Source organism: Talpa occidentalis, unplaced genomic scaffold, assembly GCF_014898055.3.
Source record: "Talpa occidentalis isolate TD23 unplaced genomic scaffold, MPIMG_talOcc4v2.1 talOcc4.8, whole genome shotgun sequence".
NCBI lineage: Eukaryota > Metazoa > Chordata > Mammalia > Eulipotyphla > Talpidae > Talpa > Talpa occidentalis.
The window spans coordinates 9,257,219-9,278,697 of NW_023605194.1; the positions used below are offsets into that span (position 1 = coordinate 9,257,219).

The window sequence follows — 21,479 nt, forward strand, 5'->3', positions numbered from 1 at the left end:
CTGCCCCCTTGAGAGAGACTCCTTTGAAGAACTTCACGGGTTCAGCACTCGGAGAATATAGCTCAAACCCCACTCAGAGAGGGAGCGAGACGAGGGTGATGGGGAACTCATATTAGCTGGAAGAAAGCCTGCAATTGCTCCAGAGAAAAGGTAAAAACAAAGGCCTGTAGAGGCTTTTCATACCCAGCATTAAAGTTAAAATCTAATTTAGGTGAAAATGGATGCATAGAAATTAAACGTGTGCGCTAGGCTTTTGTCATTAAGTTGTGTACCCTGTAATGAGAGCTTTACCAAATTTATTCCCTTGGCTTGCAAATAGAGATGCTTTTTGAAATTTGATTTTGTTGTTTTACAAATTGTTTTAGCTTTGTGAATAGTGCAACCTCCATTTCTGATCTGCCTCAAACAAAAATAGAGCATTAAAGTGTTTAAGATTCAATCAAAGGCTTGCTGTGAGCGGCACAATATTAAAATAACAGAAAAATCAATTCAATTTTTATTTTGAACATGATTTGTCACAAATAGCATTCTAATAGATAACACTGATTATATGGTAGCAAACGTAATTTATATATACTGAGCTCCACGCCTTTGTCAGAGTCATCATTAAGGAATTTGACACATATGCAGGAAAACAATAAATGTCAACTGAAATATATATCAGTTAGATATAAATGGGATGCCGGAATAAGTGATGCTGGCACACGCTATACTTATAAGTAATAATATGTAGTCTAAAGTAGCTTGCGTTTTCAAACAAGAACTCTCTTTATGTTGTCATTTAAAATATCTCATATTTCCGAAGGTCAGGAATAAATGGCACTATTAGCATTAAAAGCTAGTAAAAGAAAAAGTAATTTGTTGCTCATTTAACAGAACATTTTGCAAAATAGCTTTATAAAGTGTTCATTTTTTTCCCCTTCTTATGCAGGCAGCGAAGACAGGATGAAGGCAGCCAGTTCTTAGTGAAGGGCTTTTATTGCATCTTTGTTACTGATAACATCTTGATTCAGTGAGATCCTTGTGGAATTATGTGGCTTGTGGTTGGCTAGTAAATGCTAAGAAATAAAGCTAGGAAGTTAACATTGACTCAGTAACTGGTTTCCACACTGGACAGAAATGAGCCATCATAGAACAGTTCTACTTCAATCTCTTTTCGAGTGTGGGTGAGTGGAAATAAAAAAAAATCCCAGGTGTGAAAGTTTATTGAGTTTACCCACAAGTTCCTTTTATTTTAAGCGCTATTTTATAAAGAACATTTGGCTGTCCAGTGTGGTTTTAAACCCAAATAGCTTTTCCATATTCAGACTGGCATTCAGATAGGTTTGCATGCTATAAAATACTTATTTTAATCATGTATATTATGTTGAGTGCTATTTCCAGGAGCAACTCAAATATTCAATTAAAAAAAAATGAAGCCATCTACTCCGCTGCCGTCTTGGCTGGCTCCAGCTGTGTGCCCTAGGTTTGGGTGTGACCTCACTAGTAGTGCAGGGAATCACAGCCTGATTCTGGGGATGTGACAAAATCCAAGACTGAAGATGGAGGGATCTGATGTGACAAACACAGGTGTCCAAGAGAAAGAGCAGAGAGGCTTTTGCTCTGTGTCTCAGGAGGGACCAATGGTAGATAAATCAGGATTTGAATAGATGCAGATGTGGGGCCATCCTGGAATTATAGAAAGTCACTCAGGGTAGGTTCTCTATTGATTCTGGCAGAACGATAAAGGAGAATCCTGGAGCACTCAATGGCTTTTTTAGGCTGTAATGTTTATTCTACGCCAATTGTTAGGGGGCATCCGCAGGCTGGCAAGGCAGGGAGGCTGGGGGCACAGGGAAAATGGGAGTTCTCCCAGGGCCCCAATAATTCCTTATTTTTTTCTCTTCGGGCTCTCTCTGGAATTCTCTCATGGTCTCTTCCTCTTGTAGCCAGCGCTCGTCCTCTTACAGCCAAGCCTTTCCTCTCTAGCCCCTCCAGCATAGCTGTTCCTGTCTGAGTGCAGCTGCTCCCATATCCCCAGCCCTCAGGGCCAGTAGCACACACCCATGCACGCCCACAGGCAAGTGTGCCTCCCACCTACACACCCAAGCACCTTCTGTATCAATGCAGGTGATAGTCACAGGTTAGTGGTGTAAAAACCTGACCAATTCATTTACCCTATAAGCTTCCATCCCAGCAGCCTCATGTCAGGAAGCCATGGGGTCAACAAGAAAGCTCCATCTTTTCCATCAAGCTGGCCTCCAACAATAGTGGGCTGGGTCCTGCAGCCAGGTTGGGGGAGGGGCCTCTGGATCAGGAAGATGCTTCCATGACTCATTCAGGTGGGGGCACAGCTGTTGGCAGCTCCTTGGCTCTGAGAGCCTGGAGGTGGCCAGATTCACTTCAGACAGGCCCTCGGGGTGGCCAGGGCTACACTCCAGCAGGCCTGTGAACTCATCCAGCACCCAGGGTCACTTTGGCAGTTGCCACTCCCTGGCAGGGTAAGGGTGGAGGTAACTCTGCCCCTCAGTGTTAGCCCTATCTGCCTGGTGCTGAGGTTTTTCCCTTCAACCCAAGGAGGGCTGGTGGGAAGGTTCAGGCATTTCCTGGGGCCCACTTCTACAATTCCAAAATCACTTCTGAAATGTGACCCATGAAGAATGTAAGCGGACACCTCCATGCTAAACCAAGGGTATTAAAACTTTATTACTACAGAGATGCGAGAGCAGCACCAGATTTTTAACAAGGGGAAAGAGTCTGCAAGACGTCCTCTTTCACGGTGTCACTGCTACAAAATTTATACCTGCAGAAGAAAATATTTTCAGCCTGAGGCGTTCTGGCTGGAGGAAATGCAACCACAGGTGCGTCAAGAGCATTCTGGCACCCCCTGGCATGCAGATCCCCTTGACTGAATGCTGTGCAACACCAGGTGGAGTTCAAGTGATTCTTACTAAAAAACGTTCAAAGAACATCCTCCTTCCTGTGTCCTTTTACTGAGCAGAGAGTGAATCAGCTGGGTAAACCTATAAGGCTTCATTTACAAAATGGGCAGGTCTCCAGTGGGCCTGTCCATGGGTTCCGGGAGTGAGGGGAGCCCCAGTCTGCCCAGAGTGAATGTTCCCTGCAGGGTTAGGATCATGGGGGAGGTTCTTCGTGCACTGTTTATAGAATGTGAAATGTGGCAGCCATTTTGGAAAAGTCTAGCAGTTTCTCGAAAGGTGTTGAACCATAGAATTACCATACAACCTTAAATTCTGCAATTTGGCATGTACCCAAGAAAAATGAAAACAAATGGTCCCATACAAGCCTGCACAAAAGTGTTGATATTATAATTAGTCTTTTTCCTGGTCCCTTATTTAGGTTTTCTAAATTCCTGCTATGAGTGAGACCACCTGGTATTTTTCTTTTTCTTTCTGGCTTATTTCGCTGAGCATGATCCCTTCCAGCACCATCCATGTTGCTGCAAATTGGATGAGTTTATCTTTTTTGATTGCTAATTATAATAAAGTAAAAGTCAAAATCAACAAGCAACTATAAACCAGAGACACGCTACGGGGTTGGGAGAGGAGGGAGTAGGATCAAAACAAGGGGTGTGGGAATTGCATGGGGACTAAAACCAAGATGAAAATGCATATATCATGCAAAAATGAAAAATGATATAAGAAATATATAAAATTTAAAAAGTGTCAATAGCAGCTTCATTCATAATAGCCCACAAATAGAAACAACCCCATCAACCCATCAACTGAGAAATGGATAAATATCCATATAATAGAATATTATTTGAGAACAAAGGAATGAAGCAATGGTTCAGGCTACCACAGGGATGAACCTTAAAAGTATCTTTGACTAGAGGGGGTACTTGGCTCAGCCAGCCCTGCCTCAAGGCTCAGCTTCAGAAGGCAGCGCTTTGACGAGGGCATCCTTCTGTGGCATGAGGACTTCGGTGTTCAGGATACATAGTGTGTGAGCTTACAATCAATACCTGCACCCACCCCTACCTAAGTGCTCTGAAATCTAGACCTTACCGCTATGCATTCCACTGTCAGGCCTTGTAGAGTCCTCAGCCCTCATGTCTGTGTGTGAGTCAGATGGGCACTGAGCAAGAGCACTGGGCTGGATGCCAGAAGAATGGGTGGAGTCCTTGTGCCCCTAGCTCCTGCTCTGCTCCCAAATATACCAAGTAACACACAGTGATGTGAACTCTGACCCTTCCAGGAGCTGGCTGAGGAATCGGGATCACCATTCACACTCAGCATTTAAGTCATGCAGCTGAGCAAGATCTCAATATGTATTTTTGGAGTTCAATATTCTTCCTCTAGCTTCCTTACATGGCTCCAGACAAATTACTTGATTTTTCGAGTCTCCCTTTGCTCATCTTCAAATGAGAACGGTTGAGAGGTAATGGCTAAGTTGGCTCCAACATGCCATTATATTCTGATTATTCCTTTCAAGGTGGCCTTTCTTCCCATATTCTAAATGCAGCTGCATCCTCTCTCCACTCCTACTAAGTCAGACTTGACTTCCACAGGATGAGAAGAGTGAGCTAGACCTGACGCAGTCAATATCCCTCTGCTGCCATAGTCTCCAAACAAACCAATTTACATTAATAACTGCACTCAACTGAAACGAGTGGGGAGATTTCCTACAAGTACCCCCTAGGTGTTTTCCTTATCATCTGAGATAAAACAGTCCCATATTTGCCTGTGTCTCAGATCTATGCCTTACAACTCACCCTTGTTGCTGCCAATTTGAATTTGCCTCATTTATTTCATTGTTCAAAGTAAATCAGGTGTGTAGTTGGAGGGTTAAGGTGAATAGGTAGGTGGGTAGGTGGATGGGATGATGGCCAGATGATCAAAGAATGAAGAGGCAAAGGTCTGGATGGATGAGTGGATTGGAAAGTAGACTGTAAGTATTAGTGGATAGGCAGAAAGGGATGATGAATGGATGGGTGGGTGGATACATAGATGGTAGGTGGGTGACTGTATGTATGTATGTGCAGACTGACTGGTAGGTAAACAGAGACAATAAGACTTAGGTGGGAAAAAAGATACTCACTCAGTCCCATCTTCACCAGTTTGCACTGTGATTTGAGAAGCCCCCAATTTGCGTTTTAAGAGATTTATCCCATTGCTGTTCCAGAGGAACTTAACCTTCTCAATTTTTCCAACATTGAGGTCCACATCAATGTCATCCATATAACTTGAATCTGGCTTGAGGGATCCACTGAAAGCACAGACAGGAAATGTTACATCAGCTGGCTATATGAAAACATAGGCTGAAAGCAATACATTGCTTCTCCAAACAATAGCTGCTCTTGCTGGTTTTCTGAAAATACTTTGAATGACTTCATACATACTCAGGGGTTGCTAAAACACACATGTGTTTGTGAAGAACACACCTTAGAGGGAAGTCCTTAGAGGGAAGTCAAATATCTGGGATGTCCTATATTGACCCTAAAATTTCACTACATGAAAAATTAATACAATGTCTTGTTTAAAGATGCATGTAGTTTAATGGAGGCAAGTTGTGAGCACCTCATTAGGCTGCATAAGAAGTTGTCAAAGACCTTTAACTTACCATGAAAATAATTATGTCAAAGTGAGTGCAAACACAGAATCTAATTTTAGGATACAGTTATGCATTCATCCAACACATATTTACTAAGCACCTCCTATGCCCGGCAGAAGCTCGGTGCTGAGGTTACCACAGCAACAGGAAGCTGGCCCCAGGCTCCATGTGTATGTATATGTGGGGAGTGGAATGTCTCTTGGAGGGAGCTGCCAATACTGTCTGAGGATAATTTGACATTGACAACACCTATATCAGGAAGCGACAATTGACATTCCAAAAGGAGTTGGCACAGCACTCAATTGAAATAGTGGGTTCCCTCTCTTTCTGATCTCCACTCTTCTATGTAAAATGAGGTGATTGAACTCAATGCTAAGACTTCCTTTCAGCTCTAATACTGGAGGAGTTCATGGTTCTGTATAACAATGGATGGCTAACTATACACCCCATTTTTTTAATGAATAATCGGCTATGGAAAGTATGGTCATTTCACTTTATCATGGAACTTACTTGAAAATTTCATATTGTTTTGAGTTTCCATTGCTCCCATATAAAGCAATCTTGATGTAACCACTCATTTTCTTTTTTCCAGACAGCGTGACGGATACCCTGTATCTCCAACCTGTCCAAAGAAATACAATTGGTTCAATGAATTTGTTGAAAAAAATGACCCATGGAAGCATTCCTTTCCCAAGCTCTGAATTCCCCATGGTGGAAAAGTCAAGGGGAATGTAACTCATGGTTTCCTTCAATGAAGTTGGGGTATCAGGAATTCAGGGTTTAGGTGCGGGTGAGGGACTCTGGGAAGTAAATATTATCAGAGCCATTTACTGCATCTGCACAGGGAGAGAGGTTTGTGGCTTTGACATTTGGACAAAGAATCCAATGCTTTTAGGTTTTTTTTTTTTTTTTTTTGGCTATTTTCATATACAATGGACATATTCTCAATATAAAAACAACCCAGATAAATTTAAATACCCTTTTGTTAACACACCATCTACCTGTTCTCCATCCCAGGTGTCTTCCTGAGATAACCAGTTTGGCCTCCATAACCAGTTTGGCCTCCTCACTCATCACACACACACACACACACAAACAGACACACACACACACAAACACGTATATCGAAGAATATATAGGTGTTTTCCCTCTTCCATAAATAGCATCTACTGCTATTCTATATGATCTCCACCATCCCTACACGGTCCAGCCTCTGCCCTTTCTTGTGTTCCAGAAAGTCACCCCCACCAGGGATCCTTATCACCAACTTTGGGCTGGATTCAGCCAGTCAGAGGCTTGCATGGGACATTTGAAGACAGGAGGAAAGAGGTAGAGAAACTTGCTCTCTGTTCTTTCCTTGCTGCTGTACCAGATGCCAGATTCTGCTATGATAGTGCTCCATCCTAGAGGCTACACAGCTACCAGATTCTGGTGCCTCAGCAACCCTGGGTTTTTGTTTTGTTTTATTTTTTTGTTAAATCTGCCTACACCTCACAAAGCAGGCTTCAGTGAAATGCCTTTATTTGAACCACACGGATAAGTTCAGGCTCATTTTGGGACCCTGACTGATACAGGATGATGCCTTTTTACTTAACACGCCTTCGAGATTTTCTCTCTTCAGTCCCCAGAGCTGTCTCCTTCCTTTACTGGCACAAAACGGGCAGTATTTGGTTGTTTACTAATGGGGTAGTCATTTAAGGGTTTTTCTCCCCCACCCCCTCAGTTGTACAGTGGACATCCTGGTCATACCTTCCTTTTTTTTTTTTTTAAGAAAGAAAAAGTTGATTAAGGAAAAAAGGAACAGAAATAAAGTAGGACTCCCTGGCTGGGGGAACCAGAGCAGGGAGTGGCAAGGGAGCCTCGGTCATACCTTCCTATGTATGTACACAAGCATTCTCCTTGGGTACGCTCTGAGACATGGAAGGGCTGGGTGAAAGGAACATGCATGTCAGATGTCATGGGCACTGCCATGCTGTTATCTCTCTTGACAAAGATTGTGAGGAGTGCATGGAGTACTACATGTGAAAAGAATCTTGTTAAGCGCTGTAGAAAATTTTTAAAAATTTAAAACTCCCTCAGAAAATAATTACTGTTTTATTCAGACATTAGTTATAACAAATGAATCTTGATGAATTTATTGCCCTGTACCTTTTTGATTGAGAAGCTTGACAAAAATGACACGAGGAGTGTGTGTGTGTGTGTGTGTGTGTGTGTGTGTGCAGGGACACTAGTAAGACAGATAATCATGGTGGTGATGTCTTGGCTTACACTGACTTTGCCCACTTTTCTGTTCTTCTGTTAATGGGTCCATCCTTCCTGCCACAGGGGTGGGGGGACATGTGACCCCATCTGAACCATGCATCGCACTTGCCCCCACTGATCAGGATCACTGGTTAAAGGGGAGCAGATGAGACCCAAGACAAATGCCAGCCTCCTGTCCTTCTGCTACAACTTCAGCTAGTTGGAGTTGAGTTTCTGTCAGCTGCTAACCAAGGGTCCAGACGATGAGGCTGGTATATCTTTTAAAAATTATTTGCAAGAATGTTTAAATGAGTAAAATGGAAACTTACGAGTAAAATTGCCACTTTCTCCTGTGTTCAGGAAAATGGTTTGTCCCACAGCACTGGTTTTCCCCTGAAATTGGTCAGCGAAGTGACCCATTTTGGGGCATCCTCCAACAGGACAAGGGAAGCAGTTATTCTAGTGAAAAAAAAAATAGACTGTTTGTTGATGGTGCTCCTTTGACTCACCCCCTCAATCAGTCAGTCAATCGTCTTCCCATCTACCCCTCCTCTATTCATCACCCATTTACCCTCCATCCATCCTCTCACCCACCTACACATCCAAGCACCCATTCAGCCACTCATTCTGCCATCAATTCACCAATCCACCACCCATCATCAAAATTGTGCATAGAAATGTGTTGGCCCTGCAGGGTCCCCAAAGAAGTACCTGGGGAGACAGCCATACCCAGGAAGCAGGAAGATGAAGATGGAAGGGGAAGACAAGACCGCTCTAGGGAGGGGTAGGAGGGACAACACGTTGTTTCAAAAGAGCAGAGAAAGAAGATGTGTGACCACGTTCATCCCCATGCGTATTATTTGTTGAGAATTAACTGATCCTATTCGATGCTTCCCAAATGGTAGTTCCCTTCAGGCCAAACTAGTACTTTGTGCCACGGCATCTGTTCTCCTTTGTTCTTTCCCTTCCCACATCCATCATGTGCAGGGCAAAGATCTGTTTTGCCTCCTGAGAGCACAGGACAAATGCAGGAGGCTGTGTCTATTGTTAGCCTCGCCCTGGCAACGCCTGGCACGCCAAGGCTGCACAATGAGCTCTCCCAGACAGTGGGCACCAAATAGGATGTCCTCTCAGCCCAGGCATCTCAAAATTAGTTTTGAGAGGAAAACATGTGAGTGTAAACTTCTATCTATTTTATATTTATAAAACACTTTTATATTTACTTTTGAGAAAAATAGATGTTGATACTTCAGACATTAGCAACCACCTATGTAATAATTGATTCAGGTAAGAGGCTCGTATCTTTCATGTTGCTTTGTTGTTGGGGAACAGTATCCCTTCATAGATTAGTGGGGAAAATAGCGTGATTATCATGGGGAAATCAGGCAGACACCACCTTAACCAACTCATCCGACTTTACGTCATCAGTCACAGGGATATAGTCATAGAATGGACATCTCTGGTTGTGACACACCGAGAATGACCCGCTATCACCCAGGGAATCAGAAAGAAATCATCAAGTTCAGACTGTGAGATGTTCTACCGAACACCTAGGTTGGAATCCGCATAGCTGTCAATGTTCTGGAAGACCAAGGAAAACCCGGGGAAGGGTTCTAGATGAGAGGGGACTAGAGAGAAAAGACAACAGAAGCCATAAAGATGGGGGGCAAAGAGTGAAAAGAAGGGAAGGCAGGATATAGGGGAGAAATAAAGACGAAGGGAGTCGGGGGGAACCCCAAGTCTAGAGCATATTACTGAAGTATGTAGAGAAGTGTGAGTATGGACGCTATAGTAGCAAATACTAGCACATCACTGCTAAATTCCATGAAGGTTGCTTAGAGAATGACCTTACTCTTTGGGGTGAATGCTGAAGCATTTATGAGTAGAGTGTCATAATGTCTTTACTTTCACTTAGGGAACAGTATTCACATGCAGCCATAGGGGATGCTAAGAGTGGGTATGTCTAGGTGATGGCTGTACAGGTGTTCATTGTGCTTTTTCAACTTCTGTGTAGATTTAGCATTTTCCATATGAAAAGCTGGGGGTGTAGGGAAAGCCCCGCACAGTCCAGTCTGTGCCACCTGCCCCTATTCTCCCAGCTCTGTCCAGGGAAGGAGGCGCTATTAGCTAGATATTCCCAGTGCCTCCCCTCGTTGGTCCTGGAATCACAGCTCTGTTCTGCTCACACGCCAAGCCCCCAGCCCCTCCTGCAGCCCTGGCGTGACCTACCTTCTCAAACTCACTGTAGGAGGCACATGGGTAGCCCAGGAAGCCGTCGGGGTTGAGGATACTGCTTGAGTAATACTTGTAGCTTCTCAGGTGATTGCAAGCCACAAAATCTCGGGTTCCTGAGAAAGCAAAGGTCACAGGAGCTCACAAAAGGCTGTTCACTTTTGAAACCTGAACATTCAGACCCAGAGAGGAACCACCTTCACAATTCCCAGAGGGGAGTCTGCACTCCTTGGTGCCTAGGCCACCATTTAAAGCCGCCACCATTGACTCAGACATACTTTGGGGAAATTGGGACATCTGGGGGGTAGTTTCATAATGGTTGTTGGCTAGAGTCACCCCCCCCCCCACACTGTGTCCCCTGGCTGAGAAGGTGGTAGTCATCGTCAGGGCTGGCCAAGTGCTGGCAAGGGGGCAGGTCTAACAAGCACATTTGTCCAGTCCTCTGGAGGCGAAGCGTGGAGGGGGTGCGGGGAGTGAGAAATACATATGGGGAAGAGAGAAGGTTGGGGAAGAGGGAGGGAGAGACAAAGGAGAAAAGGAGAGAGGAGAGAAAGGTGAGCAAGAGAAAGCCAGCGAGGAGAGGAGAGGAGAGGCTACTAATACCTTTAAAGGGCTCCCAAGCCAGCCAGTTAACCGCCCCTCCCCCACCCCCTTGTAACATGATAAAAGATTAAACCCAGACTGCTGGTTCTTCTGATTTTTCACACACACACAAAAATCACAAGTATCTTGAATTTTCCATGAAAATCTTTCCATCCTCAGTGACAACAGTCCATTCCCATTTAAAGAACAGCCCCTGTAAAGGCCAGTTTCTACCAGGGACCACACTGGCCACACACTTCACAAGACCAACCTTTTTGTGGCCACAGGCCAGGAATTCCTCCCTTTCGTTGCTCCAAGCCCAAGCCCAGGGAGCAGCAGCAGTGGAGAGCAAGCTCACCCTGGCTCCAGCCACTCTCAGGGCATCTTACTGTCTTTTTCTTTAAACCAAAGTCCTCCTTTGGAAAATTGTTTTCATTTCTGCAGCCACTTGGTACAAAAGTCTCCACTGATCCTCAGTAACCCAGGATGTGCCTGGAGACCACTTCTGGGGAGTCTGGTGGGCTTTATCGGCCACCCAGGGAGAAAGGACAGTTCCCCTTTGTGTGGGGGGATTAGCTGTCCACACCCCCAGCTCCACTGTGCCCTCGGGCCAGCAGCTTCCAGCCAAAGCCAGGTCCCCGTGCCCCACACCAGTGCTCATTACCAGACAACAGAACCTGCTTCAAACTTAATTGTTTCTTTCATCTGAAATTGCTGCCCAGGGATCCCACAATAGAGGAGCGGGTGGAAGTAATTGTTCCCGGTGCCCAGCGCCTGCGTGACTCAGAGCTCCGCAGGGTAGACGCTTGTTCCCTGTTCACTGGAAATTGCCTCTTTAATTAAACCTTGGCTCCTTTCTATTGTGTGTGCCCTGCTCCTCACCCGTGGGCCCCCATGGGACTCTGGTGTTCTGTCAGGGGGCAGAACAGCCGGGTCTTCCTGGAGTTGGCCGACGTGGAGCAGAGAGGAGGTGAAAGGCTCCACTTCTGGTTGCTAGATCTTGGCCGTTGCTTTACTGAGTCGGCTCTTTAACTTCAATGTTTGGAAGATTCAAATGCCACAGAAGGCTCAGCTCACTGTCAAGACCGTGCTGAGTGAGTGCTGTGAGTCAGGCCCTGCCACAGCTGGGGTGGCCAGCCTGGGCCCGGGGAAGGCTGGCTCGAGAAGGTGAAATGAGAGTCCACAGAGTCCAACGCTGCTTCCAGGGAAGTGCATGAGTAGAGCTAAGGTCAGCGAGGGGAGAGGGTGCCTGAGGGCAGCTCATGTTAGGAGCACCCAGCCTGCTCTGGGAGATAGAGCCTGTACCTCCAGGCCTCCCTCTCCTAGCGTGCACTTCCCAACCCCAAGAACATGCCCCCCACTTTCTGTTCCTAGGACAACAAAGGCAAGTTCATCAATGTCTTTCACAGCATTGTTTGTGTCCTGCAGTTTTCAGGCAGCCAGTACAGAAGGCAGGACAGTGGGTCAAAGGCAGAAATGCCAGGTGACAGCCCGCTCAGCTCAGCAGCCTGATGACGGATGGATGGCACAGGCTGGGCATGAGGTCAGGCAAGCTTTATGACTGTGCTGAACCTGATTCCCTGTCGATAAACGGATCTGTAAAATCAGAGTTACTATGTGCTAACATTGTTGTGAGCTGGCACCAGCACTCAGCACCAGGGCAGACTCATTGTGAGAAAGGCCAGGCCACACCCGCCTTCTCCCCGAGGGAGCAGCTCCGGCATGCTATCCCGCTCCACCTACCTTCCCAGATTCCATTTATATCGATGATGGATGAAAGGACGTTTTTCTTACATCCAGGCATTTGCTTTCCTCCATTTGGAAAGAAATCCAGGTGGCCCACCTTTTGGCTCATTCCAAACCCTGAAACATGGTAAGCAGAGGTGAGCGGGGAGGTCCGTGGTCCCTGCTGAAGTAGGGGCCACAGAAGGTGCTCAGTTCATTTCAACCAGGACGAGAAGCTTCTTGGCAAATTCTCCCCTGGCACAGCCACCACTGTCCCTGGCTCTGCAGAAAGTTCTCAGAGATGAGCACTTGGCAAGACAAGGAGGGAGGAGAGAACAGAGGAAAGGGGGCTGGTCGGCTCTGGGTGAGCACACACATGTATTCGTATGTGTTTTTCTGTTTGTCTGTCTGTCCTGCAGAGGCCCTGAACAAAATCAACGTGCCGCCCTACGTGAGGTCCCAGCAAACATCTATCAGGATTGGTGTGACTTTTATTCCTTTAATCATTTTTCAACTTTGATGTCTACCTTATGTTCTTGGACTGAGACCACATACACTGTTTTATAGAGAGTGATGGCTAGGCGCCTTGGCTCTTGAGACACACAGACCTGTGATTGCAGCCTGGTTCAGCCTATAAACTTGGACGATAACTTCACTCTGCTGAGCCTCAGTTTCCTCAGCTATGAAATGGTAATAATAATAACAACCACGTTTTAGGGGTGTTACAATCATTAATGAGCAGCATTCAATGCAGCAGATGGTAAGCACTCACTAAGTGCTATCAGCATCACTGTTTGCATTTTGCAGGGATGAGCCAAGTATCAGGCGTAAATACATCTGCCACTCTGGACGTTGGCCGCGAGGGAAGGTCACAGGGCTGCAAACCTGAGTGAGAGTCTCCCACAGGCCGCTCATCCTCCCTGGGTGCCCAGGTTGACGCCACTGACGCTGTGCTTCCTGGTCATCTGCGGGTGGCACCTGCTTTGACTGGCTGACCCACGCTCTTCCTGCAGTTAACCATTTTGAATATCACCCCTGCAAATGTGGGTGGTGGGGTGGGTGGGGCCACCAGGATGCACTGTGCGGTGTCTGAGGTGGAGAGTGGCACTCACCGAGGTTGGGGATGATGGGAGAGGAATCCGTGTGAATCACATCCACAAACAAGGCATCGGAGGGATCCAGCCGAACCTCCTCGGGCGCGCCCTGGAAGCATGGCTCTGCGGGGTCCAGCCCTGGGGGGGCGGGTGCACAGGGAGCACACTCTCAGACAAACCAGACTCTAAACCCTGAACCCACAAACCGAGCGTGAACATCTTGGGCAAAGGGCTCCATACCCAGCAGGCATGGTTTGGGGAATTAGATCTGCTTGGGACAGACAGGCTGGAACTGGGCCCACTGCCGGTCAAAGAACGCTCAGAAAGTCCCAGCCCCCAGCCCCACGCAGAGTCTGGGTGGTGTCCTTGCACCTCTCCCTTCCCTCTTGCCTTTTCCGCGCATCTGTGTTACTGTCTGGTATTGCTCTCCAAGACAGCAAGTCCCCTGGCCCCCCCTCGGCTCCTCCCAGTCCCGAGACACTATCTGATCCCTTGTGTCCTGCATGCGCTGCTCCCCAGCCTGTGTCCTCTTCCCTACCACCTCCGCTGCTAAATCCTTCCCCTCCAAGGCCTGGCGCAAACACCACCGCTGCCTGGAAATCTAGCCTCTGCGTTCTCAGCCCATTCCATCCACATCGTATAGAATTATTTTGCATTTATCAGTTCTGGTTTGAATTAAATTTGCCTCCTTAGGTGTCTGCCTCCTGGACTAGATTGTGGATTTCCTGAAGCAGGTGGTGTGTCCAGTTCACCTTCAAGGAAAAGCAGAGGCTGTGAGGAGCAGCACACTCACACCCAGGGCCATATTCTTGCCCTGATTCTGCTGGGGCCACATGCCTGAGCTCTCTGAGCTTCAGTTTCCACACCCAGAAAGTGGATGTGGCCCCCATTACAGGGCCCTTGTCAAAGCCCAGGGACTATTAGCCCCTTAGCCTCACTCAATGCCCTGAGCTCAGGAGACATTCATTAACAGTTGACTTGAGCTGTCTGCCAAAGGGATGTGCTGATGCGGCTGCACAAAATAAATAACTGCATCTGTCTTGGGAGACTTCGTTTTGCCGAGGGCGCCACCCATACATTCATTATTTACTGAGTCCCTCCCAGGCCGCAGAGGTCAGCTACCCGCTTCCATTTCCTGCCTGTGCCTGTCACAACATAAATTTTTGTAGAACCGATGAATTAATTTTTTAAAAAAAAATCAGTTCACCTCTTTTCCCCTTTTGCTGGACTAGCAATAAGAACCCTAAGTCACGGGCTTAATGTGTCAGTTATATCTTTCATTTCTTTCATAAATGAAAGCATTTTTATTTACAATCATATTTTCTAATATACGTAAAAATAATAGAGATAATTATTTTTTGACTTAAGTTCAGGCACCGCCTGAAATCGGTTCCAGGAGGACCAGTAGGGGCGCCCTTCTCCATGGCAAGTGCCGAGTGTCGGGGCTCCCCGCGGTGCCCCAGGCTGGGTGCCAGCACCCCTACCTGTGATCCTGCCCACTTTTCCTCCCAGCCGCCTGCCCGCCTCGCCCGCCACGTGGGAGCCCAGGCTGTGGCCGATGATGTGCACGTCCTCCAGGCGGTAGCCCAGCTCGGTCTGCAGGGGAGGGAAGGCTTGTCAGGGAGGGGGTGAAGGGTTGGGGGTGGGGAGGAGCCTGGCAGGGAGCTCGGGGAGGGGAGACCCATCTCCCACAGGCAGCCAGCCGGTATGCAGGGCAACAGTGCTGACCAGCGGCTGCCGCCTCAACTGCAGGCCGCTGAAGCACACCGCAGGCTCCTCCACGGAGGCCGACTCCCTCCCCTGTCTGGGCTCCAGCTATCTGGGAGAGTGTCTGCGCCTGCTCTGTGCTTGCCCAGAATAGACCTTCCAGAAGCTTGTGAAGGACCTTGCTTCTCTGGGCTGAGATCTGCCAGGCAGCCCAGCCAGCTCTAGAATTCCCAGAACAGCCTGCAAGAAAGGCTTTATTGCATAAAGGGAAACTGAGGTTCAAAGAGATTGGTTTGCTCCAAGTTCCCCAGCTGGGGATCCATCTGCAGGGCCAAAGGGAAGTGGGAAGGGTGCACATTCATCTCCAGAAAGGTGCTCCTGGGCTTCTAGTCCTGCCTGTGTGTGGGTCCCCAGGCTGCCTCTGGGAGCAAAGTTTGCTGGCCTGCCCCCACCCCGTCCCCCTTTTCTCCCAGCCTGTTCCCTGACCCCCAGCTACCAGATGTGGCTTGAGGCTCACCGACCCCCAGCTACTGACCCCCAGCTACCAGATGTGGCTTGAGGCTCACCGACATGGCTTGTATCAGGTAGGCGAGCTCAGCTCCCACCACGCGAGTGTTCTGGACTGCTTGGGTGTACCCAGTCAGCGCTCCTCGCCGCCAGTCCACGCAGATGCAGTTCACCTGCTCCACTTTAAACATGTTCTGGAGAAGACAAGAAAGAGGGAGAAACTGATTCATTGACAACCACAGGCTGCTTCCTCCAGAGGTGAGAATCCACAGTCCTGAAGCCTCTGGTTAGTGTCAGAGCCTTGACATTCCTCATACTGGTCATATCCTCACCATGCCCATGTGAGCTGGGCATATTATCCCCACTTGACAGATGTGGAAGCTGAGGCTTGAATTGGAGCCTGTGACTTGTCTAATGCTCACAGATGCTTGTTGACATAACTGGATCAGAAAGATCCTTTAGATCAGGGTTTAGCAAACTACTACCAAGGGCCACATCCCTGGCTGGCGCAGAGCTCCGCTGGCACAGCCTGTGTGCCTGTTGTCAGCCTCTGAGCCACAACACAGACAACCTGAAGCCACATGACCCTCGAATGTCAAGATAGTCCCTGCCAGGTCCTCTACAGGGGGTTCACTGATTCCCTGAACTACAACTTCAAGCCTCTGGTGCTGCTGTAAGTGCTGCTTCTATCATCCCAACAATGCAACCGTGGGAGATACAAGGTTTCGAGGGGCATATTTAATGAGATAAGCTTGAGGTTGAGGTTGGGTACAATCCAGGGAGACATCCTTCTTCCTTGTCATGTGGTGTGACCACAGTCTACTGTCCGAGCACAGACACTGGTTCTCTGATGGGGGAAAATGCCAGAAAGGGTCACTCCACAGCTTGGGTTCACCTTGCACCTTGGTTTGAGGTGGGGAGGAGATGGCTGGAGGCCAGGACATCATGTTGGAACTCATACCCCCAACTGTCCCATCTCCAGGCCACATTGCCTCCTTCTGGGATTCAGGGGTATTTGTGAACACCCCAACCCATAGAGTGACAGAGAACCCTTAAGTAGAAGTAGCTTGAGGTCTGGAGCAGTGTAGACTAAGTCCCTTGAAGCCATGTCCAAGTTCATCCCCTACAGGCTAAGCTGTGGGCACACAGGATGGGCTTGTGGTATCTTTTGAACAGAAGACTTAGTTTTGTGTTCCATTCCCAAGGATTTGGGTAGGTATTGAAACTTCAAGGGTCCTAGTTTCCTCATCTACAAAATGGGGGCCACAACTAGACCTTCCTCACAGTGTTGCTTGGACAAAGACTGAAATGATTCACCAGTGTTGGGAAAAGGATATGTGGAATAAGAATTCACTAATAACATTCATGAGAAAAACATAAAAGCTGTGCAGTCCAACACCCAGGCCACTAGCCACGTATTACTAAAAAATATTAATTAGGGCCTCCCTGGTGGTGCAAGAGGTTAAGTCTCAGCACTATGAAGCTATCTGATGACACTGCAGCACGAGTTCAATCCCCGGCCAGGGACATGACCCACATGGCACAACAGACCTCTCCTGTCTAGCCCCCTGGTCCCCTCAGCAGTACATTTCAGTGGATCTGCCTTTTCTGCTCCCCACTGTGTCTCTGGTGAATCCACTCACCACCCCCCCACTCCTCTGGCCTACACCCCAGCTCTTGTAAGCACAAATAAATAAAATTAAAAAATTAATTAAATGAAATATATTTGAAAATTCAATTCTTAGGTCACGCTAGTCTCATTTGGAGCGCCCAGTAAGCACGAGTAGCTAGTGGCTTGGATCGTGTAGATGAACGGAAGTTTATTTGCTGCAGTGTCCTCCCTGGGGCTTTCTGATTGGGCTCTGGGTCTCTCCAGCCTCAGGGGATTGGGCAGGAGTGGGTGGGTTGGGAGAACCTGACCTTGGATGCCACTGAGAGTCCAGGTTCTTCCTGAGGTGGTTTCAGGAAGGACCCGCATCTCCCTGGAGTATTTCCTGTCCAGGTCTTGAGGCATTGGGGTGACAGTGTTTGATTTGATCGGGATGGGGTCTCAGCAGAGTGGCCAGGTGAGGAGGGGCCCCTACCTTGCACATGTCTGACAGCCATTTCTCCTCCCCCTTGTCTATGAAGCCGTGAACGATGAAGCGGGTCTTGCGGCCCAGGTTGAAGTTTGAAGCCTCGACGGTGTTTAGGTCCATGACACTGAGCAGCTGGTTTAATTAGAAAAGATAAATATGAATGCTGGAGCCATTCGAATGGCATGGAGCCATTCAAAGTAGTTCAGCAAGATTGGGGTCACAGATACAATTCCCGTGGAGCTCGGTCAGACTAGAACAGGACCTGACCTGGGGTATGAGGATAACTTCATAAACTTTCTGTTAGTTATGAAGTTGGGCATCAAAGCACAGTCACCTTAGCAACATTGTCACCAGGATGTCACATCAGAGTTGTTGCAGATAGCTTAAAATATCATTTATACTCATTATTATATTAAATACAGTTTTACTAAACCACCCCTTAGGCCATGTTATTTGGTTAGATAATAAAGCAACACCATGCACGCATAGTGATATCTCTCATATTTATCTTTTTAAAATGTTCTGCTGTTTTCCAGTAGAACTGGTTTCCTTTGTTATCCAATATTTAATTTTACACATTTAGAAACATTCTCCTGAGAGCAGCTGGCTCCTAGTTCAATGGAGCTGCCAGGGGCATCACACGTTCATAGGATTTAAGAATAGTCCTAATGCCACCCCCTATTCAGGCCCATCCACCAGTCCCCAAGGACATGATGCTTGGAGCAAGACCACACAACGAAACAGCATGATAACCCCACGGAAGCAGACTCCCAGCTGGAGGTGTTGAGTGGGGAGTTTGTCACCAAGAATCCCACCGTGGGTGGCCTCAGACTGATATCTGGCTCTCTGACCTCTGTGGGGGATAGGAGCTCTGAGCAGCTTGAATTCTGAGCAAGTTTTTTTCATTTTAATTTTTATAAAAGTACCATTGGTATATAACGTTATATAGATTTCAGGAGGACAGCATTAGATCTGGATATTTGTCTCTATTGCATAATGATCACTACCTATCTAGTTTCCATGCAGATTTTGGGAATTGACCCTGATTTGCATACCTCCACCCCCCATCCCATCTGTCAATACCATTCTATTCTCAAAATCTGAGAACTTTCAGGCCTCCCCGGTGGCGCAGCAGTTGAGCGCTGGGTTGCGAAGCTGCCCCGCAGCCTCTGCAGCACTGGTTCGATCCCCGGCTGCTCCCCGGCCACCGGAGGAGGGTCCCACATGGCGCGCAGACCTCTCCTGCCGCCCGCTGCTCCCCTCAGCAGTGTACTTCGGTCCTTCTGCCTGCTCTGCTCCCCGCTCTGGCTCTGGTGAATTCTCTCACCCTCCCACTCTTCTGACTGTACCCAGTGCTTATATAAATAAATAAATCTTTTAAAAAAAAAAAAAGTCTGAGAACTTTCCAGACCTGGGGAAAGAATTGAATAGACATGTTCACAAAGCTAGCATGGCACCTAATTACCTAAGTGCAAAAAGACCTACACGATACACACCAGGAAAATAGTCTGAGAAAGTTCTTTCTGGTTGTTTCTAAGCACCTGGGATAAACCTGTCCTGCTTCTACATAGAAGGTGTTCTGGGAACAGAGGTTGCTCCAAGGGTCCCCCCCTTTTCACTTGTGTGGTTAAAAGTCCCTCTCCTGTCCTGTCTTCTGGCTCCCTAGCAAGGATTCACTTCTCCAGCCCTAGGGGTTTCTCTCCCTCCACTGCTCTGTGCAGAAGGCAGACCCTTTCAGAGAAACACCAGGCCTGGGTTCCCCCATAAACCCTGCTCATACCCACACCTCCTGGGAATAGGGCTCAATGCCAGGTAGCACCTGAAGTCCCAGCACAAGTGTGGGATCGTGTAAGTTTCTAGGCTTGGCGTCTATAGATTTCATCAGATACACACAGGGGTCTGTGATCCCAAGAGTTAGTTGGGTTCTTGGTCTAAAGCTGGTGAAGAAGTGTCATCTGGAAAGTTCTAAAGCAACAGTGTGAAGGCTCCAGTGTGGACGCCTCTGTCTACCCTCCATGCAGTCTTCCCATACCCGTGCTTACTTGGAAATTGTTTGGATTCTCATTTGTGTACAGAAGAAATCGAGTGTTAATGTCCTTGGGATCCCAGGGAAAGATCTTTAAAGGTCGCTGAAGGATTCCTGCCCATGGTTTTTCATTGGAAAAGCATCCAAAAGGCTGGTAGCAGATCTCCTTTCCTGGGGCAAGAAGGGGAAGAGACAGGTCAGATACTTGTGAGGTTCTGAAAGGAAGAACAGCATTTCAGCCGCATAGCAGCTCTTGCCTTCAAGTGAGCTATGGGATTGCTAAAAATTCCTGGGAAACTTCTGCCTTAAAACTGCCTCTTCCAGGAAAGCCCTGGATGGCTTATTACATATATTCAAGCATCAAGTATTATCAAATGCCTGGGCGTGAGTTTGGTCATGCAGAGAAGCTACTTGATTTGTCTTGACATCTCCACTGGACGCAGCACTGGCCTGGCACTGGGGAGGGAGTCAGCACTACCTGATGCTATTGACGGTGATGAATTTCTAGTGATGATGATGCCTGTTGTTGCCTCCCTGGAGACCCATCCAGGTCTTCTCCAGCCAGGAGAGAGGCATGGTCCCTCTCTCTCTTAAGAGATAGTGATGCCATCCTTACCTGTGACTGTGGCCAGCAGGAGAAAGCCCACTGTCCAAGAGAACAGCATCTATATTAGGGAAAAAGACAGTGAGCGAAACAGAAACTCAGCCACCTGAGCTCCATAAGGTATTCCCTTGCGGTGGGGAGACCCCGAGGCTGAGGCTTTCCCCATTGGAAGTAGCACTCCAGGACCCCAGAATCAGTGGCAGCCCCCACTTCTGGGGCACATCCCTCTGGCAGCCCCAGCCCTCCCAAGTTCCCTGCCCACTGTGACTTACTGTGCCACATCAGAGTTTCCACCTACAACCCAGCACTTGGTCATGGCCTTTTATAACCAGGCTTTATCTTTGAACTCTTTAGAAGAAGGGATGGGAGGGATAGATAGGGCTCTGCTCGTGTGTGCTTTGAACCTGGGTTATCATAAACACATACAGCCCGCTCAGCTTGCAAGTGGGACTGTTGATAAAGTGAGATTCCAGAGAAGGAAAACTGACGTTAGGATGCAGAGTGCTATTACCCTAAACCCACAGGCGCAGCCGCCAAAAGATTGTGCTCCCCCCGTGATAACAGAGGAGCACCAAGCTGCTTTGCCTCCATTTGAAACTCTTCAGAAGGACAAACCACACACCTGTCTTGTCACCTGGTCAGAGCTGTGCAGGGGTTAGAAGTCTAAAGAGCTAAGGTTGAGTGGAAGTTCTTGCTTGTGAAAACATAGTCCTCTCTGACTACGGGGTGGGGTGGGTGGAGAGCAACCCTTCAATGTGCCTGGACAGAGAATACAAGTCCTGCTGATGGAGAAACTCAAAAGAATCAAGTGGGGAAAAAAAAAAGAATCAAGTGAATACTGTGTTTAGAAAAAATATAGTGTATTTTAAAAGCATTTGAGTTGCATTGACTGTACCTTGAACTGGAGATAAGGCAGAAAGAAAACAGAAGTGTTTTCTTTCCTTCCTCACCGGGAGAACCTGGGTGATAACCAGGGGCCACCCTGCAATTTTTTAAATTGACATATAATTTAGATACACCAAAGAACATACATCTTAAGTTTAAAGCTGAAGGTTTTGGCAAATGTATACACCTATGTCCCAGATCAAGATAGAAAGCATTTCCAGCAACAGAAGTTTCTTTCATAATCC

At 47.5% G+C, this 21,479-nt stretch overlaps 1 protein-coding gene across 1 annotated transcript; it reads right to left on the reverse strand.

Moving 5' to 3' along the window:
• Positions 1-2,664: 2,664 nt before the first annotated feature.
• LOC119233517 (pancreatic lipase-related protein 2-like) lies at positions 2,665-20,661 on the reverse strand. Its single transcript, XM_037495932.2, has 13 exons — positions 20,622-20,661; positions 20,362-20,410; positions 19,762-19,916; positions 17,726-17,851; positions 15,701-15,835; positions 14,912-15,023; positions 13,446-13,565; positions 12,352-12,471; positions 10,024-10,142; positions 8,124-8,253; positions 6,064-6,175; positions 5,041-5,208; positions 2,665-2,782 (listed from the first exon to the last, which is right to left on the reverse strand). The coding sequence occupies exons 2-13, from the start codon at positions 20,408-20,410 to the stop codon at positions 2,719-2,721; spliced, it is 1,410 nt and encodes a 469-aa protein (XP_037351829.1). The 5' UTR covers positions 20,622-20,661; the 3' UTR covers positions 2,665-2,718.
• Between the last annotated feature and the right edge of the window lie 818 nt (positions 20,662-21,479).

What these genes read in the sequence shown, in the direction of transcription:
- LOC119233517 (XM_037495932.2), bottom strand. Translation starts at nt 20,410, where the DNA reads ATGCTGTTCTCTTGGACAGTGGGCTTTCTCCTGCTGGCCACAGTCACA. An exon ending in AGAATCCAAACAATTTCCAA is followed by an intron (nt 17,852 to 19,761) that starts GTAAGCACGGGT and finishes TAATTAAACCAG; the next exon opens with CTGCTCAGTGTCATGGACCT. An exon ending in TATAAATGGAATCTGGGAAG is followed by an intron (nt 10,143 to 12,351) that starts GTAGGTGGAGCG and finishes TTGCTTTCTCAG; the next exon opens with GAACCCGAGATTTTGTGGCT.